Raw genomic sequence first — 21454 nt, forward strand, 5'->3', positions numbered from 1 at the left:
TATTAACTGTATGACCTTCAGTAAATGATTCAATCTTTCTGAGTCTCAGTTTCTCACATGTAAAATGAGGAATATAATTACAGAATCTACCTCACAGGGTTCCTGTGTGCTTAAACGAATATATGCAAAATAATTAGAGAAATTCATGGGGCATAGTAAGTATTCTGTCATTATTAACTTTTATTATAATTGAGGTATTTTAAGAAATTCCACCCCCACCACCACTACCATTTAAGGTCAGGAAATAGTCTACTGTTAGCTTGCACAGCTACCGGCATCTCAAAACCAGGTTGCAGCCTCTGCTGTTTCTTGCATCATACACAGTCTCTGGGAGGAATGACCTGGACTCCCACGTGGAAAGTGTAGCTACCCGTGAGTTTGGAGCTGTACTCTGACCAGTTTCCATTAGTTGGTCCCCTTGGACATGGAAACCATTCTGGACTGAATCTTAGAGTTTCCTCACCCTGGACTTTGCTCACTTGCCTCCTTCCAGTGCATGACACAGATTAAGTAACTGTTACAGCCTGGCACCTGCAGTTTCTACCTTATCATCCCAGAATTTATTCTCCACCGTAAGTTATTTTTAAATTCCTTCTTTCCTCTGCCTACCATCATAAAAATCTATGTTAATATTTTCTTATCCTCTTATGTCATAAAAAAAAATTAGGTGGGAGATGTAAGACAATTTGGTAGATATATTCTGTACGTGAATATGTTCATTTGATGAATGCTGATGTACTAACACAGGTTTACAAGCATCAATTTGTTGTTCACACAAACATTTATTGGGGAAAATGATCCATGGAAGCTTTACTGATGATATAAACTCATTCAAAAATTTAATATTCCAACCCTGAGTTATTAATTGCTTTCCATTATAAACACTGTAAACTGCTTATTCTCCATTTTCTCATGACACTTAACCCAGCAGGTCTCTCTTAGAAGTGTACAAAAGAATACCTTCTACGGAGAACTCTTTTCCTTAATGGAGTGAAGGCTTTTCCTATATGTTCTGCGGAGGAATTTGCAAGGAGGTAGACACATCAGAGCCCAGGGCTAGTTTGTTGTGAGAACAGCTTTTTTAGCCACCGGCCAGTTCATGAGGAAAAGGAGAGAAAGCAAGCAGGTAAATGACCCAATATCAATATGCAAATCTGATCACAAGTTCAGGCTTAAAATTATTTAGTGGTTGCACATTCCCTTTAAGAAAAAAAAAAAAAAACGCTTAACTTTTATATGACATTAAAAGATCCTTCATAATCCAGGTCCTAGGCCATAATTTCAGGCCTCAATTTTCATCACTCTTCTGTGTGATCCAAATGTATAATATGGAGTTTGAAGAATGAGTCTAGATCATTTCATTTTCTAAGTCTTTCCCTATGGATTTCTCTGTGAAGACTACACTCATCTCCCTTCTTAGTTTAGCTCTCCAGTGCGCATTCTATAAAAGTTTGTTCATGTACCATGCCTTCTGGAAAACTCTTTGAGTTTCTCACCTGCTGTGACAATGTATATTTTCCAAAGATGATCACTACAGCATCTCCCAACTTGTGTCTTAAGTTCTAGAATTTGGACATGGGGTAGCTTGGACCTTTCTTCTATCCAAATGTGGGGCCTCCACTGCTTGACCTTGAATCTGGGTGACAGTGAACATGTTGTTTATATACCTTTAGAGGCTATATCATAAAAAAACAATTCAGCTTCTGCCCAATTCTTTTGGGACTTGACTCTTGGAACCCAGCCACCACCCTATGAGAAAACCTGGACTACAAGGAGAGGTCATGCATAGGTGTTTTGGTCCATATCCCTACCTGAAGTCCCAGCTGACAGGCAGCATCAGTATTCAGATGTGAATGAATGAGGCTTCAGATGATTTTTTCCAAGAAGAACCAGATCATTTAAACCCAGATGTGTGTGGTAGGTGCACTCATTGCTAATGGGGTAGGAAATATTTAAAGAAATATTCACTCTGCTTGAGATAAAGTGATGGCGCACACATCGATCCTTTACGTCCTCCATCTGTGTAATCACATTTAACTATAATTGTTAGATACTTATCAGAGGGGCCATTTCTTTGTTTCACTAACAGTGGATGTTTCAGGCTTGTTTTCTATTCTTTTTATTCTTGTCGGTGTATTTTCTTGCAGATACCTCTCTTTCCAAACTTCACTTATGTTAAGCTTGGGATTTTTCAAGGAGTGTACTTTTCAACTATAGTGCCTATAAAGTATATAATATGTATCAGGCAATCTCAAATTTACTGAGAAATATAAAAAAGAAAAGTGGTAAGATCTGCATCTTATACAATTTGTTTTACTGTCCAAACTGACCTGCCTTATCTCTGGGATAAGAAAGCATTTTCATAATATATAGTTCCAATCCCTACAATTGTTTGACATCTGGGAAATAATCTGAAGTGTTTCTAGCACTTCTAACTTAATCCTAAACAAAGCCTAGGTTATTTGAGGCTCTGGCTGCTATTAACTGCAGATCTTCTGATTTATTCTCAGAGTTAAGTAGTCTGTCTAAATGTTTACTGGGATCATTTTCTTATCAACTTTTGGATAAGAAAAAGTAAATAGTGTTCATCCTTAAGGGTAAATGCAATATTAATGTGTTCCTCTTTTCCCTCCTCAGACTCCCAAATAAATTGAAGTGTATAGTTGATTCAGGCTACATGAAGTTTTCAAGGAAATAAACTGAGCTATGTGTCTGGGCCAAAGAGCATTTCTGACAGAAGTCAGAACATCAAGGGTTCCCCTTCAGCCTTCAGAAGGTGACATGGTTTTTAAAGACAGTCAATTTAAGGGTTTTTTCTATTGTAGTGAAAGACTAGCCTCAAGAATGGACCCAACTTGAATGGGTCCTTCTCCTGGTGTCTCCTGGAAGGCCCTGAAGCTAGAAAACTTCCACTGTGTAAATGGGGTATGAATGGGGAAGATACTAAACAAAGTAAAACAAAACAAAACTCTGCCCAGGATATTGATCCTAGCACTGCTAAGGATGAACTAAAAGCTTAAGCTTCCTGCTGCTTCCTTTCTTCTCTGCCATGATGACTGGGATTGCACCAGAGAGGAGTCATGGTTACTTGCGTGTGTGTACTGGGCCTCAGCCCATCAGAAACTAGCAGGTTCTCACTGTTAGCTAAGGGACTCTCATGCAGCTAAGCTCTCAGCTTTTTAGACAGAGTAATTGTGGGCTGTACTTGCTGAAAGTATCCCTAGACTCTTGAAGCTGAATATCATTTTAAAGCAGAAAATTCTGTATTCTTTTTTTTTTTTCTTTTTTTTTTATTGTTGGGGATTCATTGAGGGTACAACAAGCCAGGTTACACTGATTGCAATTGTTAGGTAAAGTCCCTCTTGCAATCATGTCTTGCCCCCATAAAGTGTGACACACACCAAGGCCCCACCTACCTCCCTCCTTCCCTCTTTCTGCCTCCCCCCCATAACCATAATTGTCATTAATTGTCCTCATATCAAAATTGAGTACATAGGATTCATGCTTCTCCATTCTTGTGATGCTTTACTAAGAATAATGTCTTCCACTTCCATCCAGGTTAATACGAAGGATGTAAAGTCTCCATTTTTTTTAATGGCTGAATAGTATTCCATGGTATACATATACCACAGCTTCTTAAAACATTCCTGGGTTGGTGGGCATTTAGGCTGTTTCCACATTTTGGCGATTGTAAATTGAGCTGCAATAAACAGTCTAGTACAAGTGTCCTTATGATAAAAGGATTTTTTTCCTTCTGGGTAGATGCCCAGTAATGGGATTGCAGGATCAAATGGGAGGTCTAGCTTGAGTGCTTTGAGGTTTCTCCATACTTCCTTCCAGAAAGGTTGTACTAGTTTGCAGTCCCACCAGCAGTGTAAAAGTGTTCCCTTCTCTCCACATCCACGCCAGCATCTGCAGTTTTGAGATTTTGTGATGTGGGCCATTCTCACTGGGGTTAGATGATATCTCAGGGTTGTTTTGATTTGCATTTCTCTAATATATAGAGATGATGAACATTTTTTCATGTGTTTGTTAGCCATTCGTCTGTCGTCTTTAGAGAAAGTTCTATTCATGTCTCTTGCCCATTGATATATGGGATTGTTGGCTTTTTTCATGTGGATTAATTTGAGTTCTCTATAGATCCTAGTTATCAAGCTTTTGTCTGATTGAAAATATGCAAATATCATTTCCCATTGTGTAGCTTGTCTCTTTGCTTTGGTTATTGTCTCCTTAGCTGTACAGAAGCTTTTCAGTTTAATGAAGTCCCATTTGTTTATTTTTGTTGTTGTTGCAATTGCCATGGCAGTCTTCTTCATGAAGTCTTTCCCCAGGCCAATATCTTCCAGTGTTTTTCCTATGCTTTCTTGGAGGATTTTTATTGTTTCATGCCTTAAATTTAAGTCCTTTATCCATCTTGAATCAATTTTTGTGAGTGGAGAAAGGTGTGGGTCCAGTTTCAGTCTTTTACATGTAGACATCCAGTTCTCCCAATACCATTTATTGAATAGGGAGTCTTTCCCCCAAGGTATGTTCTTGTTTGGTTTATCAAAGATTAGGTGTTTGTAAAATGTTAGTTTCATTTCTTGGTTTTCAATTCGATTCCAAGTGTCTATGTCTCTGTTTTTGTGCCAGTACCATGCTGTCTTGAGCACTATGGCTTTGTAGTACAGACTAAAATCTGGTATGCTGATGCCCCCAGCTTTATTTTTGTTACAGAGAACTGCCTTAGCTATACGGGGTTTTTCCGGTTCCATACAAAACGCAGAATCATTTTTTCCAAATCTTGAAAGTACGATGTTGGTATTTTGATAGGAATGGCATTGAATAGGTAAATTGCTTTGGGAAGTATAGACATTTTAACAATGTTGATTCTTCCCATCCATGAGCATGGTATGTTCTTCCACTTGTTAATATCCTCTGCTATTTCCTGAGGATTTCATAGTTTTCTTTATAGAGGTCCTTCACCTCCTTCGTTAGGTATATTCCTAGGTATTTCATTTTCTTTGAGAATATGGTGAAGGGAGTTGTGTCCTTAATTAGCTTCTCATCTTGACTGTTATTGGTGTACACAAAGGCTACTGACTTGTGGACATCGATTTTATATCCTGAAACATTACTGTATTTTTTGATGACTTCTAGAAGTCTTGTGGTTGAGTCTTTGGGGTTCTCTAAGTATAAGATCATGTCGTCAGCAAAGAGGGAGAGTTTGACCTCCTCTGCTCCCATTTGGATTCCCTTTATTTCCTTGTCTTGCCTAATTGTATTGGCTAGAACTTCCAGCACTACGTTGAATAGTAAAGGTGACAGAGGACAACCTTGTCTGGTTCCAGTTCTAAGAGGAAAAGCTTTCAGTTTTACTCCATTCAGTAAAATATTGGCTGTGGGTTTGTCATAGATAGCTTCAATCAGTTTTAGAAATGTGCCACCTATGCGTATACTCTTCAGTGTTCTAATTAGAAAAGGATGCTGGATTTTATCAAATGCTTTTTCTGCATCTATTGAGAGGATCATGTGATCTTTATTTTTGCCTCTGTTAATATGGTGGATAATGTTTATAGACTTGCGTATGTTAAAGCAGCCTTGCATCCCTGGGATGAAGCCTACTTGATCATGATGAATGACTTTTTTGATGATAAGCTGTAATCTATTGGCTAGGATTTTGTTGAGAATTTTTGCGTCTATGTTCATGAGTGAGATTGGTCTGAAATTCTCCTTTTGTTTGGGTCTTTTCCTGGTTTTGGTATCAGGGTGATGTTTGTTTCATAGAATGTGTTGGGGAAGATTCCTTCTTGCTCAATTTTTTGGAATAATTTCTGCAGTACAGGAATAAGCTCTTCCTTGAAGGTTTGATAGAATTCTGGAGTGAAGCCATATGGACCAGGGCATTTTTTGGTTGGAAGCTTTTTTATTGTTTCTTTGATCTCGGTGCTTGAAATTGGTCTGTTCAGGAGCTCTATTTCTTCCTGGCTGAGTCTAGGGAGAGGGTGTGATCCCTAATATTGATCCATTTCTTTCACATTGTCAAATTTCTGGGCATAGAGTTTCTGGTAGCATTCAGAGATGATCTCTTGTGTCTCTGTGGGATCAGTTATTATTTCCCCTTTATCATTTCTGATTGAGGTTACTAGAGATTTTACTTTTCTATTCCTCGTTAGTCTGGCCAATGGTTTATCTATTTCATTTATTTTTTCAAAAAACCAACTCCTTGTTTCATTAATTTTCTGAATGATTCTTTTGTTTTCAATTTCATTGATCTCTGATTTGATTTTGGATATTTCTTTTCTTCTACTGAGTTTAGGCTTAGATTGTTCTTCTTTTTCCAATTCCATAAGATCTCTTGTGAGATTGTTGATGTGCTCTCTTTCTGTTTTTCGAATGTAGGCATCTAAAGCGATGAATTTTCCTCTTAAAACTGCTTTTGCAGTATCCCACAGGTTTTGGTAGCTTGTGTCTTCATTGTTGTTATGCTCAAGGAAGTTAATGATTTCCTGTTTTATTTCTTCCTTCACCCATCTGTTATTCAACAGAAGATTGTTTAGTTTCCATGCCTTTGGGTGGGGTCGAGCATTTTTGTTAGAGTTGAGTTCCACCTTTAGTGCCTTATGGTCTGAGAAGATACAAGGTAAAATTTCCATTCTTTTGATTCTGTTGATATTTGTTTTGTGTCCCAGGATATGATCAATTTTGGAGAATGTTCCATTGGGTGATGAGAAGAATGTATATTCTTTATCTTTGGGATGGAGTGTTCTATATGCGTCTATCAAGCACAGTTGTTCTAGGGTCTCATTTAAGTCTCTTATATCCTTGTTTAATTTCTGTTTAGAGGATCTGTCCAGCTCTGTAAGAGGAGTGTTAAGGTCCCCTGTTATGATGGTATTATCAGATATCATATTGCTCAGACTGAGTAAGGTCTGTTTCAAGAATCTGGGAGCATTTAAATTGGGTGCATAGATATTTAGAATTGAAATGTCTTCTTGTTGTAGTTTTCCCTTGACCAATATAAAGTGACCATGTTTGTCTCTTTTGACTTTAGTTGCTTTAAATCCACATGTATCTGAAAATAAGATTGCAACTCCTCTTTTCTTCTGAATTCCATTTGCCTGAAAAATTGTCTTCCAACCCTTGACTCGGAGCTTTAATTTGTCTTTTGAAGCCAGGTGTGTTCTTGCAGACAGCAAATGGATGGCTTGTGTTTTTTAATCCAGTCAACCAATCTATGTCTCTTCAGTGGGGAATTCAAGCCATTAACATTTATGGAGATAATTGATAAGTGTGGTAGTATTCTATTCGTCTTATTTTGTGAGAGTCCATTGCTTAGTTTTATCTTTTGCATCAGTGTGGAGGTTTGGTTCTGTCCTTTAATTTCTGAGTTCTTACTTTGCTGCTGATCCATCATGGTGGTCAGTGTGCAGAACAGGTTGAAGTATTTCCTGTAGAGCTGGTCTTGTGGCGAATTTCCTCAATGTTTGTATATCGGTAAATGATTTGATTTCTCCATCAATTTTGAAGCTTAGCTTAGCAGGGTACAGAATTCTGGGCTGGAAATTGTTCTGTTTAAGTAGATTAAAGGTAGATGACCATTGTCTTCTTGCTTGGAAAGCTTCATTAGAGAAGTCTGCGGTCACTCTGATGGATTTGGCCCTGTAGGTCAACTGGCGCTTACTCCTGGCAGCTTGCAGAATCTTTTCTTTTGTCTTGACTTTGGACAGGTTCATCACAATGTGTCTTGGAGAAGCTCGGTTAGAGTTGAGGCGACCTGGGGTCTGATAGCCCTCTGAAAGCAGTGTGTCAGAATCTCTGGTGATATTTCGGAAATTTTCTTTTATAATAGTCTCTAGTATGGCTTCCATTCCTCTGGGGCATTCTTCTTCCCCTTCTGGAATTCCTATAACTCGTATGTTGGAACACTTCATAAAGTCCCATAATTCTGACAGTGAACGTTCTGCTTTCTCTCTCTTCTTTTCTGCCTCTTTTGCTATCTGAGTTATCTCAAAAACTTTGTCTTCTACTTCTGAAATTCTTTCTTCTGCATGGTCTAAACTGTTGCTGATACTTTCCATTGCATCTTTAAGTTCCCTGATTGACTGTTTCATTTCCTTCAGCTCTGCTATATCCTTTTTATATTCTTCATATTGTTCATCTCTGATTTGATTCTGTTTTTGGATTTCCTTTTGGTTAATTTCCACTTTATTAGCAATTTCCTTCATTGTTTCCATCATTTCTTTCATTGTTTTCAACATGTGTATTCTAAATTCCCTTTCTGTCATTCCTAACATTGCTGTATAGGTGGAATCCTCTGCAGTAGCTACCTCATGGTCCCTTGGCGGGGTTGTTCTGGACTGGTTCTTCATGTTGCCTGGAGTTTTCTGCTGATTCTTCCTCATGAGTGATTTCTTTTATCTGTTTCCTTGCCCTGATTTTCCTTTCACTTCCTCTTGCTCTTTAAGTTCTCGTGCCTGTGGACTAAGGGTTACAGGACCAGAAGGGTGAGAAGGTTGAAGAGCAAAAAAGGGATGAAAGAAAGGAGGACCGAGTGATAAGAAAAAAAAAAAAAAAGAAAAATAGAGAAAGGAGAGGGGGTTGGTAAAAGGAATATTGCCAAAAAAAAGAGAGGCACAGAAAGAGGGAGACAGAGCAATATAGGTGTATAGTAGGGTACTTTGATACAACCTTAAAAAAACCCACCTTCTGGGTGTGCCCAGTGGGGTGGTTCCCTTGAGGTCAGCAGCTCTTTGCTAACCTGATCAGACACAGTACCCCACCTCCACCAAGTAGAGAGGAAAGACAAAAATGCCATAAATCAAACCAAAACAAACAAACAGAAAACTTTACAGGATAAAATTGGGTGGAAAACCAAATAATAGCGGTAGAAACACTAATAAAAATGAAGTTCTAATTATTGAAATAGGCAGCAATGGGAAATTATAATTAAACTAGAAAAATTGAGAAAGAAAAAGGATCTGTATGGAAAACGTTGAACTTAAAAAACAAAACAATGTCAACAGCATCAAAATAAACAAAAAAAACCCCAACCAAACGGAAAAAAAAAAAAAAACAGAACCAAAAACAAAGCAGTATGTATATGATATTGAATATTGTCTGGGCAACACGTGGTCTTCTGGGGTATGAGATGTTAATCACAGTTCTGATAAGACTGGAGGATGCTGGTTTCTCAAACCCCAGCAGGTAGACACCCTAAATCTCTCTTCAGCCCACTTAAAAGGCACTTTGAACTTGTTCACTTGCTGAGCAGAAGCTTTCCCAGGGAAGTGCTTGTTGCTGGAATCACTGCTGAAGTGGCTATCCACTTACCCTGTGTGCCAAAACTGGTCTCCCTCTGCCCTGGAGGGTTAGGGCTGCAAGGTGGCTCAGACCCCACCCTTAGGCTACTTGGTCACTGGGTTACCAGCTCCCACCCTATTCTAGCTCTGCGACCCTGAGGGCGGAGCTTGCCGGGGCAGATCGCTCACAATGGCTGCCTGTGACCCAGAGCCAAACACTATTAGCTCCGTCTGGCTCAGCGGCTCAGACTGGGGCCCTAGACAAAGGCCAAAGTTCTCCGCACTCCCGCTCAGGCTCTCCCCAAGGCAGTTCAGCTGAGTGCCATTCCAAAGACATCAAAACAGTTCACAGGTAAGGCCTTTCTTGTTTGCAGTCTCACTGCTACTGAACTTACAGTTGCGGGCCGGTTTAGACGGATTGAACACACGCGACCACTTGCCGTTTTTCCACTGTTTTAGTCCTCCTCTTGGGGTCCAGAAGTCTCTCGCTGATTCCCTGTATCCTCTCAGGGGTGATGATAGGCAGATCCCACCAGCCAGAGATGCCTGGAGTCCTATCTCCCCAGACTCACGGTGCCCAGATGCAAGGAAGCTGTTACTCGGCTGCCATCTTGCTCTGCCCCGCCCTGTATTCTTTTTTCTTAAACCACTAAGTCACTAACTCAAACCCTTTCTCTTTTTGTTTCTTGCATGGGGCACTCCCTACTCCCATTATAATATTTTTATTTATTTATTTACCTCCCGTAATAGTAGGATAATTCTTCTCCAAAATTTCTGCCTAAGATGAGATCCTAAAAAAATTGTAGGATATGGCCATTCAATATAGATTCCGGAGCCTTAGATGGCAGATGCGAAGTGTGCTGCATAGAATGTGGACCCTTGCAAGCCAGCAGGGATAGAATGCTGCCTGTGTATAGTTGCTCTGCTTGCTGCTAACTGATAAAAGAACAGCACAAAATCATCCCTGCAAGTGTTTTCTCCATTCTGCACCATTATCAGAGAGCCATGGACTGTTCTAATTGTGTGAACTCCCCTGAGTTTCAGAGGTTATCTGACCCACAACCCACCCAAAGACTGGAGCTTGGACATGCTGTATGCTTGGAATGGAGAGGTTTCTTTCTTTTTTTTTTATTTCAGAGAGAGAGTCTCACTTTATTGCCCTCGGTAGAGTGCCCTGACATCAAAGCTCACAGCAACCTCCAATTCCTGGGCTTAGGCAATTCTCTTGCCTCAGCCTCCTGAGTAGCTGGGACTACAGGTACCCCCCCACAACAGCCGGCTATTCTTTTGTTGCAGTTTGGCTGGGGCTGGGTTCGAAACGGCCACCCTCAGTATATGGGACTGGTGCCCTACCCACTGAGCCACAGGTGCTGCCCTGGAGAGGTCTTCATAGTGTCTCTTAAAAAAGATTCTCCAAGGGACCTTCGCTTTGCCCTGTAGCACCTTGTATGATTCTTTGAATTGGGGACACATAGAGCAAGACACGACATAGCTTGCATTTTCCTTGGATTTGTTTTGTAGTAAAGAGATATTATGAACAATTAACTCATTTTAATCAATCTTCTTTTTTGTTTCTGGCCTCTAGGAGACCACAGGATGACATATTCCCATCAATAATAATGGATAGCAAAGGCAGGGATTCTTCTCAGAACTTGAGCGGATGAAGGGTGGATATGTCTCCTCAAGAAGGATACACGTGAAACTTAGTAAATGTAGAATATAATTGTCTTAAAACTATAACTAAGAAAATGCCAGGAAGGCTATGTTAACCAGCGTGATGAAAATGTGTCAAACTTTTATAAAACCAATGTATGGTGCCCCATGATCGCATTAATGTACACAGCTATGATTTAATATTAATAAAAAAATAAAAAATATATATAAAAAAAGAACACATATTACAATCTCTGAGGTAGAGGTACAGGTAGTTTCCCAAAGTCCCAGGTGAGGCCATGTGGGGCAGCTCACGCCAGTAGTCCTGGCACTCTGGGAGATGGAGACGGGTGGATAGCTTCAGTGCACAGGTTCAAGACCAGCCTCAGCAAAAAGCAGGACCCTGTCTCTACTAAAAATAGATAAACTGAGGCAAGAGGATTGCTTGAGCCCCAGAGTTGGAGGTTGCTGTGAGCTATGATGTGATGGCACTCTACCCAGGGTGAGAACTTGAAACTCTGTCTCAAAAAAGAGAAAATTCCTTCTGGGTAGATGCCCAGTAATGGGATTGCAGGATCGAATGGGATCATAAGGACACTTGTACTCAACTGTTTATTGCAGCTCAATTTGCAATCGCCAAAATGTGGAAACAGCCTAAGTGCCCACCAACCCAGGAATGGATTAACAAGCTGTGGTATATGTATACCATGGAATACTATTCAGCCATTAAAAAAAATGAAGACTTTACATCCTTCGTATTAACCTGGATGGAAGTGGAAGACATTATTCTTAGTAAAGCATCACAAGAATGGAGAAGCATGAATCCTATGTACTCAATCTTGATATGAGGACAATTAATGACAATTAAGGTTATGGGGGGGGAAGCAGAAAGAGGGATGGAGGGAGGGGGGTGGGGCCTTAGAGTGTGTCACACTTTATGGGGGCAAGACATGATTGCAAGAGGGACTTTAGCTAACAACTGCAATCAGTGTAACTGGCTTATTGTACCCTCAATGAATCCCCAACAATAAAAAAAAAAAAAAATTGCAAAAAAAAAAAAGAGAAAATTCCCAGGTGATTTTGATGTACCCACATTCCCAACTCTTTCCCACTTTGTCATTTTACACTCTTCATTGATGTTTCTTGTATTACTTTAATAATTAAAATTTGAATAATGAATATTTTATAAAAGTATTTATTAACCTGCACTCCAAACTGGAGGGAAGGAGTGACTCTTTTATCCACCCTCCCTCTTCCTTGATGATTTCGTTTGCAGAATACAGATGCATGATATTTTATTTTATAAAAGAATACCCATTTCTTTATATTTAAAAGAACTACCTAGATAAAAAAAAATGTATGTGGAAACTGCCAGTGAGTGATATGGACAAAGATATATCCATTTAGACATCACAGAGCTCTTAAATGATGGGTCCTGGAGCAACACAGTGCCATTGGTAAAAAACTGTAGTAGTAATTGTGCTCATTGGTTGTATTCCAAGAAAGCTTTTTCTTGGGCAGAAATAGCACTGTAATACAGAAAGATGTATTACCTGGTCTCAGCTTAGAGGGCTCCTATGATAAATTAAAGCTGATTCTAGGCCTAAGGGGATTGCATCATTTGAGAGAAAAAAATAACCACCTAAACCCTGACAATTCTCACTCTCTTTTTGTTTTCCCTTCATTGCCATTTGTTCTGTAACAATGGTACAGTATCCCTCAGAGGTTCATTCCTGGCACATGGTTCTAGGCCAGGCGATAACAGCTTCTCAACTTCATTCAGTTCCGGGAACTCACAGGTTCCCCATTTCACCTGCCCTTATGGCCGACTTCTTTGAGAGCTCCCAGAGAAGTCCAAGCAACCCAGTCAAGGGGCATTGGGCAAGTCGTTCCCCATTTCTAGGCCTCAGTTGTCTTAATTTAATGTCAAGAGATTTTGGCTAAGAAAAGGAGAGCTCAATGAAAAAGTCAAAGTTTTTAAAATAAAGTGTCCTTTCCAGAGCTATCAGTTAATGAGCCTATGACATACTTTTGTCCTGTCTAAAGTCCTTAACATGAAGCTGGTGGAGGAATCCTTCTTCATTCCAATATAAACTCCAACGGTGTTGCTCCTGACCTCACCCACCCCTATGGAAACCAGGCAAGGGCTGAATCTGGAACTCAACACCAACGTTTTCTGGTTCCTTCATGCTCTCCACCCTGTACAGGTCTAGGGAATCCAAATGCTCAGGTTAAAGAAGGCTAAGATGGTTACAGCTGGAAGAGAGGCCACACAGAATTGGGGGAGCGCTAGGGGAAGCAGGCACATTGCCTGGTCTTTTCCATGCCCAAATCTGTCCCCCTCCAAGTGACTGTGTCTTCGCCTGGATTATGCAAATGTGATGTCAAATTTCCCTCTAGTCTCTGAAGTATTTAAATTGGACTTTAGGGATCTGTGGATACCCTGTTGCAGCTGATGCAGGAGGAGACTGCCACTCAGAACAAACTCACTCCTCCAGCAGCAGCCTTAGCATGGCTTGGGATCAGGAACTAAATATGAGCTCTAACAATTCTATGACTGTAAATCTCATATCATAAACTATTATTGTGCTTTCGTGGTATATTAAATTACCTTCTAGTTCACCAACTGGTCTGAGACCTCCCTGAGTGAAAGGACCACATATTCATTCTGTGTCAGTCCCCTGATGTTAGGAACTCAACAGTACTGCAATAAATGAACAAATGAGCTTAGTTTCAGAAGGCCTGGATTTGCATCTTGGAAGAGCCACTCGGAGGTTGCATAAACCTCAGGTTCCTGATCTTTTCTAATCTACCTGGGCCAGCACACAGGTCAGACAGCTTGTACTTGGCACATAGTAAATGATGGTCAGAGAACACTGGGGGAGTGGGAGCAGCAGGCTCTGCCTTTCCCTGCCCTGTGTTTCCATATGAGTCCCTGGGGTGTCACAGTCACCACAGCACACAATGTGCAGAATCTCTGGAAGAGCGGGTGCATGAGACAGGGCCTCTGAATAGTCCCTGCCTCCTGGAGATATCTGGAGATCTTGGAGAGTGTGGTCTGGGTCTGTGCCTCCCACCCTGTTTGCCTCCCTTAATGTCACTGCCCAGCCCTGCCTCTGAAGCCTCCCTCAGGGCCCTGGAACTCCCACTTGGAGCTTCCCTCTGCCCCAGCCCTAGACACCATAGCAACAGGTGCCAGGGTGACATAAGAGGGAGCTGGGTCTTGCTCTATTCTAGTCCTGCTGATGAAGATTTTCAGACCAGAGAGGTTAATTGCCCTGCACCTATCCAGACTCTTTCTGTGTTCCTACCCTCAGGACCATGTGTGCCAGCTTGACCGCTTGTGAGTGGAAGAAAGTATTCTACGAGAAGATGGAGGTGGCAAAGCCGGCAGATAGCTGGGAGCTCATCATAGATCCCAACCTCAAGCCCAGCGAGCTGGCCCCTGGCTGGCAGCAGTATGTGGAGCAGCACGCCTCGGGCAGGTGAGAGGATGGACGGGGAGGGGCCTGAGGCAGCCCTTGGGTCCCAGCCCTGGGTCACCTTCCAAGGAGAGACTCATCCTGGCAACAGCAGGTGGGAACTCAGAGAAAGAACTGCTGGTTGGATTGTGGAGTTCTTGGCTCTAATCCTAGCTCTAATCCCTAGCTCCTGGGAAAGTTATGTTCCATCTTTGGGTCTCATTTTTCCACATTAAATAAGGGATTTACTATCTTCAATGCTCCTGCACTCACTGACATTTAAAAAGTGATTGGAACTGAGGGAAAGCCTCAACTGAGGAGTTGCAGAGGGTGTGCTCTGATCTTGGGTCTGTTCAATTAATCCAATTTGACTTGAATGCAAAATCATTTATTGACCACCTTCTGTGTTTTAGAAACTGGCTCTACTGTAGACTAGCTCTGTGAACCCAGGAATGTCCCTTTCCCTCTTTGGCTCTCTGTTTTTCCATTTACAAAACAGGAGCTTGGATTTAGATGCTTAGTCATGTCCCTTCTGCCTCTGTTACCTTTGGGCCCATGACAAAAAGGTTTAACTTTGGGCAGGACTCCCCACAGTTCCTTAGGGACAGGTATAGGAGCTGTGCTTGTCCACAGAGTAGTCTATTTAAAGCCCATATGCCTCTCCCTCTCCTAGAACATGATTTAGGGTTGGGGCCACAGAAATCCATCCAGACTGCATCAGGGTCATGTGCAAGGTCTGTGTAAGCTCCTTCCCTGGGCCCGTGGATCCAAGGGAGGCCAATAGGTGGCTGTGTTCTGGAAAGGTAGACAGAACTTGGACACAAAGCCTGAGTTGTATACACGTGTATGTTTATGAAACTTCTTGTGGTACAGAATAGTGTTGAGGATGGGAACAGTAGAAGGCAGGCTGTGGGCAGAGAGCCTACATTTGTCCTCTTGCAAGTATTAGCATGAGCAGTATTTGTGACAAAAGACGGAGAGGCAGAGGTTGGCTGGTTCATGTCAATTCAAATCAACTCACAAGGCATCTACTGGGCAGGGGCACTGGCCTAGCACCTAGCTGGCTGCATGGCATGGATGGCTCTCTTACCCTCTGAACCTCAGTCTCAGCTTGGTAAAATGAAGGGTTCACTAGGCGCTTCTTAAGCTACTCTGCCCCCAGGGTGATATTTTTGAATTAAGATCTGGGGCCTGGGTTGATGGAGGGGACACATCTCTGGACTGTTTTGATTTTAAAAGGTGTAGGAGGAGATTGAAAACACAAAACATGTAAGCTGGCTGGTAGGTGGGCGCTAAGGCCTGGAACTTGAGTGCCAGGGCTCAGGAGTTTAGGAGTTAAGGTTGGGTTCATAGCTCCTCTTGCCTCCCGGCTCCCCTAGTCTTATTCTAGGCTGATGACCTATAACTTCCAGCGGACTGAGCCAAGGCTGGAGGACTTCTGCCCTTGTGCTTATTCTATGCACAGGCTCACTTCACCTCTAAGCCTGAAGGTGACCTGCAGCACTGGCCAGCATGGCGGTAGTGGTGGGGGGAACCCCTTCTGGCTCAAGACCGATGAGGCACCTCTGCCAACCCTGCCTTAGGCTGTTGAATGTTCATGTTGTCAGACTCTGGGGGTCAGGGGCTGGTTTGGCTTCATCACTATCCCACAGCCCGGCCAAATGGTGCTTCGCATATGGTAGGTGGTAGGTGGTGTCTGTTGGATTAAATTGATCCTTCATCAGAGGCCCTTCACAGTCACTGTACAATGGGCCCAGAGAAGGTCAGTGATGAGGACTCAGGCCAAGGGACACTCAACTGCCTAGGAAGCCTCTATAACAGAGTAGGAGGATGGAACTCATCATCAGGGATGGAAGGAAGTGCCATGGAGGTAAGGAGTGCTTTGTCACTGAAGGCGTGCAGGCACTGCCAAGGGTGGAGGGCGTGTGGCTTGGCTAGGTGATCTCCAGACAGCCTCCTCCATGCTCCCCAAGGCTGGGGCTATAGGGCCCAGGTTAGACTAAGTGGCCTGTGGCATGTAAGTATGTACATGTGTTTGTGTGTGTGGGGGTGAGGGTGGGGCTGGAAAGAGGATCAGAATGCACATTCTCAATCCCTGCTACAGAGCTAGAGTGGGATCTAGAGATTACTCGTTAGGAGATTGGGGAGTGTCCTTCGTTAAGGTGTAGGCACTGAATATGGTAGTCCTTCCTGGGTCTAGTCCACTCCGCCATCTGCCCATCCATCCATCATGTTATTCCTGAGGACCTGCAGTGTGCCAGGGATTGTACTGGGACAGTTGAAGGCATCTCTTATCCCCAGAGCAGTCAGATGGCACAGGTCACCCTGGCCCCTTATCAGAGCTGCAGGAGGTCACAGAGGAAGGACCCTGATTGAACACCATCACAGTGCATCTCACAGATGAGAAATAGAGCCCAGAGAGAGGGGTGACCCTGCCCAGCGTCCAGGCACAAGGCCTGAGTGCATTAGGCTTGGGAGGAGCTCAGATGGCAGGTGTGTGCGCAGGAGAGAGGCTCCACAGCACTGCTGGATGACAGATGGCTCCAGAGCTGGCTCTGAGGATGCTACTGGGTCCCAGGGGCCCAGCAGGAGGAGGCCTAGCCAAGGAACCCACAGGGTGGTGAATACCCTGCCTCCCCCTTCAGGCACACGCACACAGGCAGCTGCTGGGAGGCCCACCTTCTCCGTCAATCCTTCCCCTCCCTGCAGGTTCCACTGCTCCTGGTGCTGGCACACCTGGCGGTCGCCCCACATGGTCATCCTCTTCCACATGCACCTGGACCGTGCCCGGCGGATGGGCTCGGTGCGCATGCGCGTCTTCAAGCAGCTGTGCTACGAGTGCGGCTCGGCGCGGCCGGACGAGTCCAGCATGCTGGAGGAGAACATCGAGAGCCTGGTGGACAACCTCATTACCAGCCTGCGCGAGCAGTGCTACCGCGAGGATGGAGGCCAGTACCGCATCCACGTGGCCAGCCGCCCGGACAGCGGGCCGCACCGCCCCGAGTTCTGCGAGGCCTGCCAGGAGGGCATCGTGCACTGGAAGCCCAGCCAGAAGCTGCTGGCAGAGGAGGCCAGCACCTACGCCTCCGACGCCTGCAAGCCGAGGGCCCAGGGGTGCTGGGGCTACAACTTCTTCTCCCTTCGCTGGTGCCTCTTCTGGGCCTTCCTCGGCCTGCTCGCTGTCTACCTGCAGTTCTCATTCCGCAGCTCCTCCTTCCTTTAGTGGAGCTGGGTAGGGCAGGAAGGAGGGCGCACCGGGTGGGAGAGCAGACGGTGGGGGGTGGCTCTGCACCTGCTGCGGATTCACTACGGCTCTGCACAACCCAGTCGCCTCTCTGGGCCTTAGTTTATTCCTCTGCAGAATGAGGGATTTGCTTTAAAAGATATTCAATGGGGGGAGGAGAGAAGGGTCTCCTGGAGGCTTTAGAACTTAGCAGGACTGCTGTCAGTACTAAGTGCGCAGGGAGGGATCTTCTTTCCCCTTCCCCCTCCTTTACGCCCCCTTTTGCTTCATTTCCATGTCTCATCCCCCATTAGGACCCCACTAGGCTCAGTCTTGATCCTGCCCCATTCTAAAGCTCCTTTTCAGCTGCCTCTGAACATCCAGCCACGGTTCCTCTTGGAGAGGCCAGCAGCCCCATCCAGTGCAGAGGGACAAGGTCACCTGGTTCCTTTCCTGGAGAGCCTGCTCTGACCATTCTGAAATGTTCATGTTTATACTCTGGTGCTAAGGGACTGACTGGTGGGAATGATCTAGAGATACTCTATCTACTATGTTGGCCACCAGCCATATGTGGCTATTTATATTTAAATAAACTAAAATGAAATAAAATTTGAAATTCAGTTCCTCAGTTGTTCCAGCCATAGATCAAGTGAGTAGTAGCCACACATGTGGATGGTGGCTAACATGCTACAGCCTGCAGATATAGAACATAATCACAGACATTTCTGTTGGGCAGCACTGGTCCAGAGCTTGCGAGGCGGGCACAGATTTGAAGGTGCAGCATGATGGACTCTGGGGGCAGGTGTGGGGGGGGTTGTGTGTGGTAAAGGTGTACAAATACTGTCAACATCTGCACCCCTGGCTCTCAGTTGATTAGATTCTGTGGGTCCCAATGCTGTCTTTCCTCATGTCCTGGGAGGAGATGAAAAATGGGTCTGGTCACCTGGGTCTGGGACAGGAAGTAGATCAAAGGGTGAGGTGCCAATTTTGTGTGGCTCCTTTGCAGGGCTCAGATGCCACGGATGCTACAATTGTGTCTTGAAGGACCAGAATCACACACACACACACAATGTGTCCAAAAGTAGGTTGTCAAACAAAAGGAAGGTTGAGGGGTCTAAGGTGGTTTGCCAAATAAAACGTGGAGAACCAGGAAAGGGAAAACAGGCTGCATAGACACCATACCCTCAACAAGTCCACTTTTGGAGTATTAGACTGGGCTTGAATTTCTTGAGATGGACCAGGCATAACTTGTTTTAGTTTAGGGTGCTCCTGGGATGGGTTTCCATGACCACTTTTCGTTAGTGCTTTCACAGGAGTCGGTCCTAGACAGCTGTGGTGCTGCCGGCACTTCCTCTGTAAACTTTCTTGGCACCCCAAGGTATGTGGCCATGGCTCTGGCGGCCTGGCAGCATGCTTCTAGAAGGCCCTCTGTTAGATACCCACCTTCTCATATTGAACATGGAAGCCCATGTCCTGGGAGGCTTGGCTGTGTGACATCCTGAGAACAGAGATAAGTCTGAGGAGACGAGAACTGAGTTGTGAGGAGGTGATGAGAATGCATTAAAGGTACAATTTCTGGCTTTTCTTTTTCAAGAAGAAAGCTGGCAGACTTGTTGAAATTCATCACAAGGTGACAGAGTGTGGGACAGAAAGTAGATCACGCTGTGGATTGTACATATGATCCTGCGCTCTGCAGAGATATTTATAAGACAGGGCACCACTCCCTAGCCATGAGGCAGGGAGGTGCTCCTCTGTCATCTTGCATAAAAGTACCTTGTGGCAGATTTGGTAGCTTTCCTAGTTCCTGGGAACAATGGGACCAAGGGCAGATGAGGCTTTTCCAGGTGAGAGCAAGGCTATGTGTCTCATTTTTTGGTGGCGGGGGTAGGGGGAGGGCAATTGCCAAGGGGAAGCGTGAGCAGTGGAGACAGGCAGCACCTGTCTCTCAGCAGGTGCTCTTTTGGCCCATCTATGAGGCCACTCCAGGAGGGGAAATTCATTTGTTGTACCTATTCTCTCAGGTGTAGCTGTGACTTGGGCAGTTTGACTCATGGTGGGGGTCAGATGACACTGTGTTGATTGTTGACCGGAAAAGGAAACAGAAGCTCTCCTGGTCACACTCTTTTTTTTTTTTTTTTTTTTTATTACCATTGGGGATTCTTGGAGGGTACAGAGAACCAGGTTACGGTGATCGCATTTGTTAGGTAAAGTCTCTCTTATAATTGTGTCCTGCCTCTAAGAAGTGTGTCATACACTGTGACCCCTTACCCCCTCCCTCGTTGCCTCTCTCTGCTCCCACCTTCCCCCACCCCTCACCATGTACTAGGTCATCAATTGTCCTCATATCAGAATTGAGTGCATTGGGTTCTTGCTTCTCCATTTTTGCAATGCTTTACTAAGAAGAACGTGTTTCAGTTCCATCCGGGTTAATACAAAAGATGTAAAGTCTCCATCCTTTTTAGTGGCTGAATAGTATTCCATGGTATACATCTGCCACAGCTTGTTAATCCATTCTTGGGTTGGTGGGCATTTAGGTTGTTTCCACAGTTTGGCAATTATAAATTGAGCTGTGATAATTGCTCTTAATTGCTCCCTGAGAGGCACATTTTTCTAAGGTCCACCTTAGAGCCTCTGCCCTAAGCAGGATCTGAGAACTGGAGGTGAGGTTCAGGGCTAGAGTGGTCAGATGTGCTCTCAGAGGGCTTCTTTGAGCACTGTGCCCTTTTGACACGCCCCTGACTGAGCAGGCTGGGTTTATTCTTATGCAGCTATGGCAGGAGGTGCAGGTGGTTTGTCCAGATTCCTCTGTGGATCTACAAGAGCAAAGAACTATGCAGTGTGGAAGAATCTCTGCCCGTTTTTGGTGGGGGGAGCAAGAGAGGAGCAGGAAGAGCACCAGGCTGCAGTGGGGGGGAGCGGGTGGGAATGGGGAGCATGTGAGGCAGGAAGAGCACCAGGCTGCAGTGGGGGGGAGCGGGTGGGAACAGGGTGTGTGTGAGGCAGGAAGAGCACCAGGATGTAGTGGGGGTGAGCGAGTGGGAACGGGGTGTGTGTGAGGCAGGAAGAGCACCAGGATGTAGTGGGGGTGAGCGAGTGGGAACGGGGTGTGTGTGAGGCAGGAAGAGCACCAGGATGTAGTGGGGGTGAGCGAGTGGGAACGGGGTGTGTGTGAGGCAGGAAGAGCACCAGGATGTAGTGGGGGTGAGCGAGTGGGAACGGGGTGTGTGTGAGGCAGGAAGAGCACCAGGCTGTAGTGGGGGGGAGTGGGTGGGAACAGGGGGCATGTGAGGCAGGAAGAGCACCAGGCTGCAGTGGGGGTGGGTGGGGGGGAACAGGGGGCGTGTGAGGCAGGAAGAGCACCAGGCTGCAGTGGGGGGGAGTGGGTGGGAACAGGGGGCGTGTGAGGCAGGAAGAGCACCAGGCTGCAGTGTGGGGGAGTGGGTGGGAACAGGGGGCGTGTGAGGCAGGAAGAGCACAGGCTGCAGTGGGGGGGAGTGGGTGGGAACAGGGGGCGTGTGAGGCAGGAAGAGCACCAGGCTGCAGTGTGGGGGAGCGGGTGGGAACAGGGGGCGTGTGAGGCAGGAAGAGCACCAGGCTGCAGTGTGGGGGAGCGGGTGGGAACAGGGGGCGTGTGAGGCAGGAAGAGCACCAGGCTGCAGTGTGGGGGAGCGGGTGGGAACAGGGGGCATGTGAGGCAGGAAGAGCACCAGGCTGCAGTGGGGGGGAGCGGGTGGGAACAGGGGGCATGTGAGGCAGGAAGAGCACCAGGCTGCAGTGTGGGGGAGCAGGTGGGAACAGGGGGCGTGTGAGGCAGGAAGAGCACCAGGCTGCAGTGT

General features: G+C 45.0%; 1 protein-coding gene across 6 annotated transcripts; it reads left to right on the forward strand.

Annotated features, from left to right (window-relative positions):
• Positions 1 to 436: 436 nt before the first annotated feature.
• On the forward strand, positions 437 to 18209 carry RTP2 (receptor transporter protein 2). 6 transcript variants are annotated; one of them, XM_053565253.1, is made up of 4 exons: positions 437 to 572; positions 14252 to 15885; positions 15979 to 16265; positions 17105 to 18209. In XM_053565253.1, exons 3-4 carry the CDS (start codon positions 16143 to 16145, stop codon positions 17759 to 17761), a joined length of 780 nt encoding a protein of 259 aa, XP_053421228.1. In that variant the 5' UTR covers positions 437 to 572; positions 14252 to 15885; positions 15979 to 16142; the 3' UTR covers positions 17762 to 18209. The 6 variants fall into 6 exon arrangements, with proteins under 6 accessions (XP_053421228.1, XP_053421227.1, XP_053421225.1 ...); XM_053565252.1 differs by having other exon boundaries at positions 14252 to 14419; positions 15775 to 16265; XM_053565250.1 differs by having other exon boundaries at positions 14252 to 14419; positions 16133 to 16265.
• The last annotated feature ends 3245 nt before the right edge of the window (positions 18210 to 21454 follow it).

This window comes from Nycticebus coucang, chromosome 16 (assembly GCF_027406575.1).
Source record: "Nycticebus coucang isolate mNycCou1 chromosome 16, mNycCou1.pri, whole genome shotgun sequence".
NCBI lineage: Eukaryota > Metazoa > Chordata > Mammalia > Primates > Lorisidae > Nycticebus > Nycticebus coucang.

Coding starts and splice junctions, on each gene's coding strand:
- RTP2 (XM_053565250.1), top strand. CDS start 14,256: ATGTGTGCCAGCTTGACCGCTTGTGAGTGGAAGAAAGTATTCTACGAG. Junction 14,420..16,132: donor GAGCAGCACGCCTCGGGCAG/GTGAGAGGATGG, acceptor GGCCCTTCACAG/TCACTGTACAATGGGCCCAG. Junction 16,266..17,104: donor TGGAAGGAAGTGCCATGGAG/GTAAGGAGTGCT, acceptor CCCTCCCTGCAG/GTTCCACTGCTCCTGGTGCT.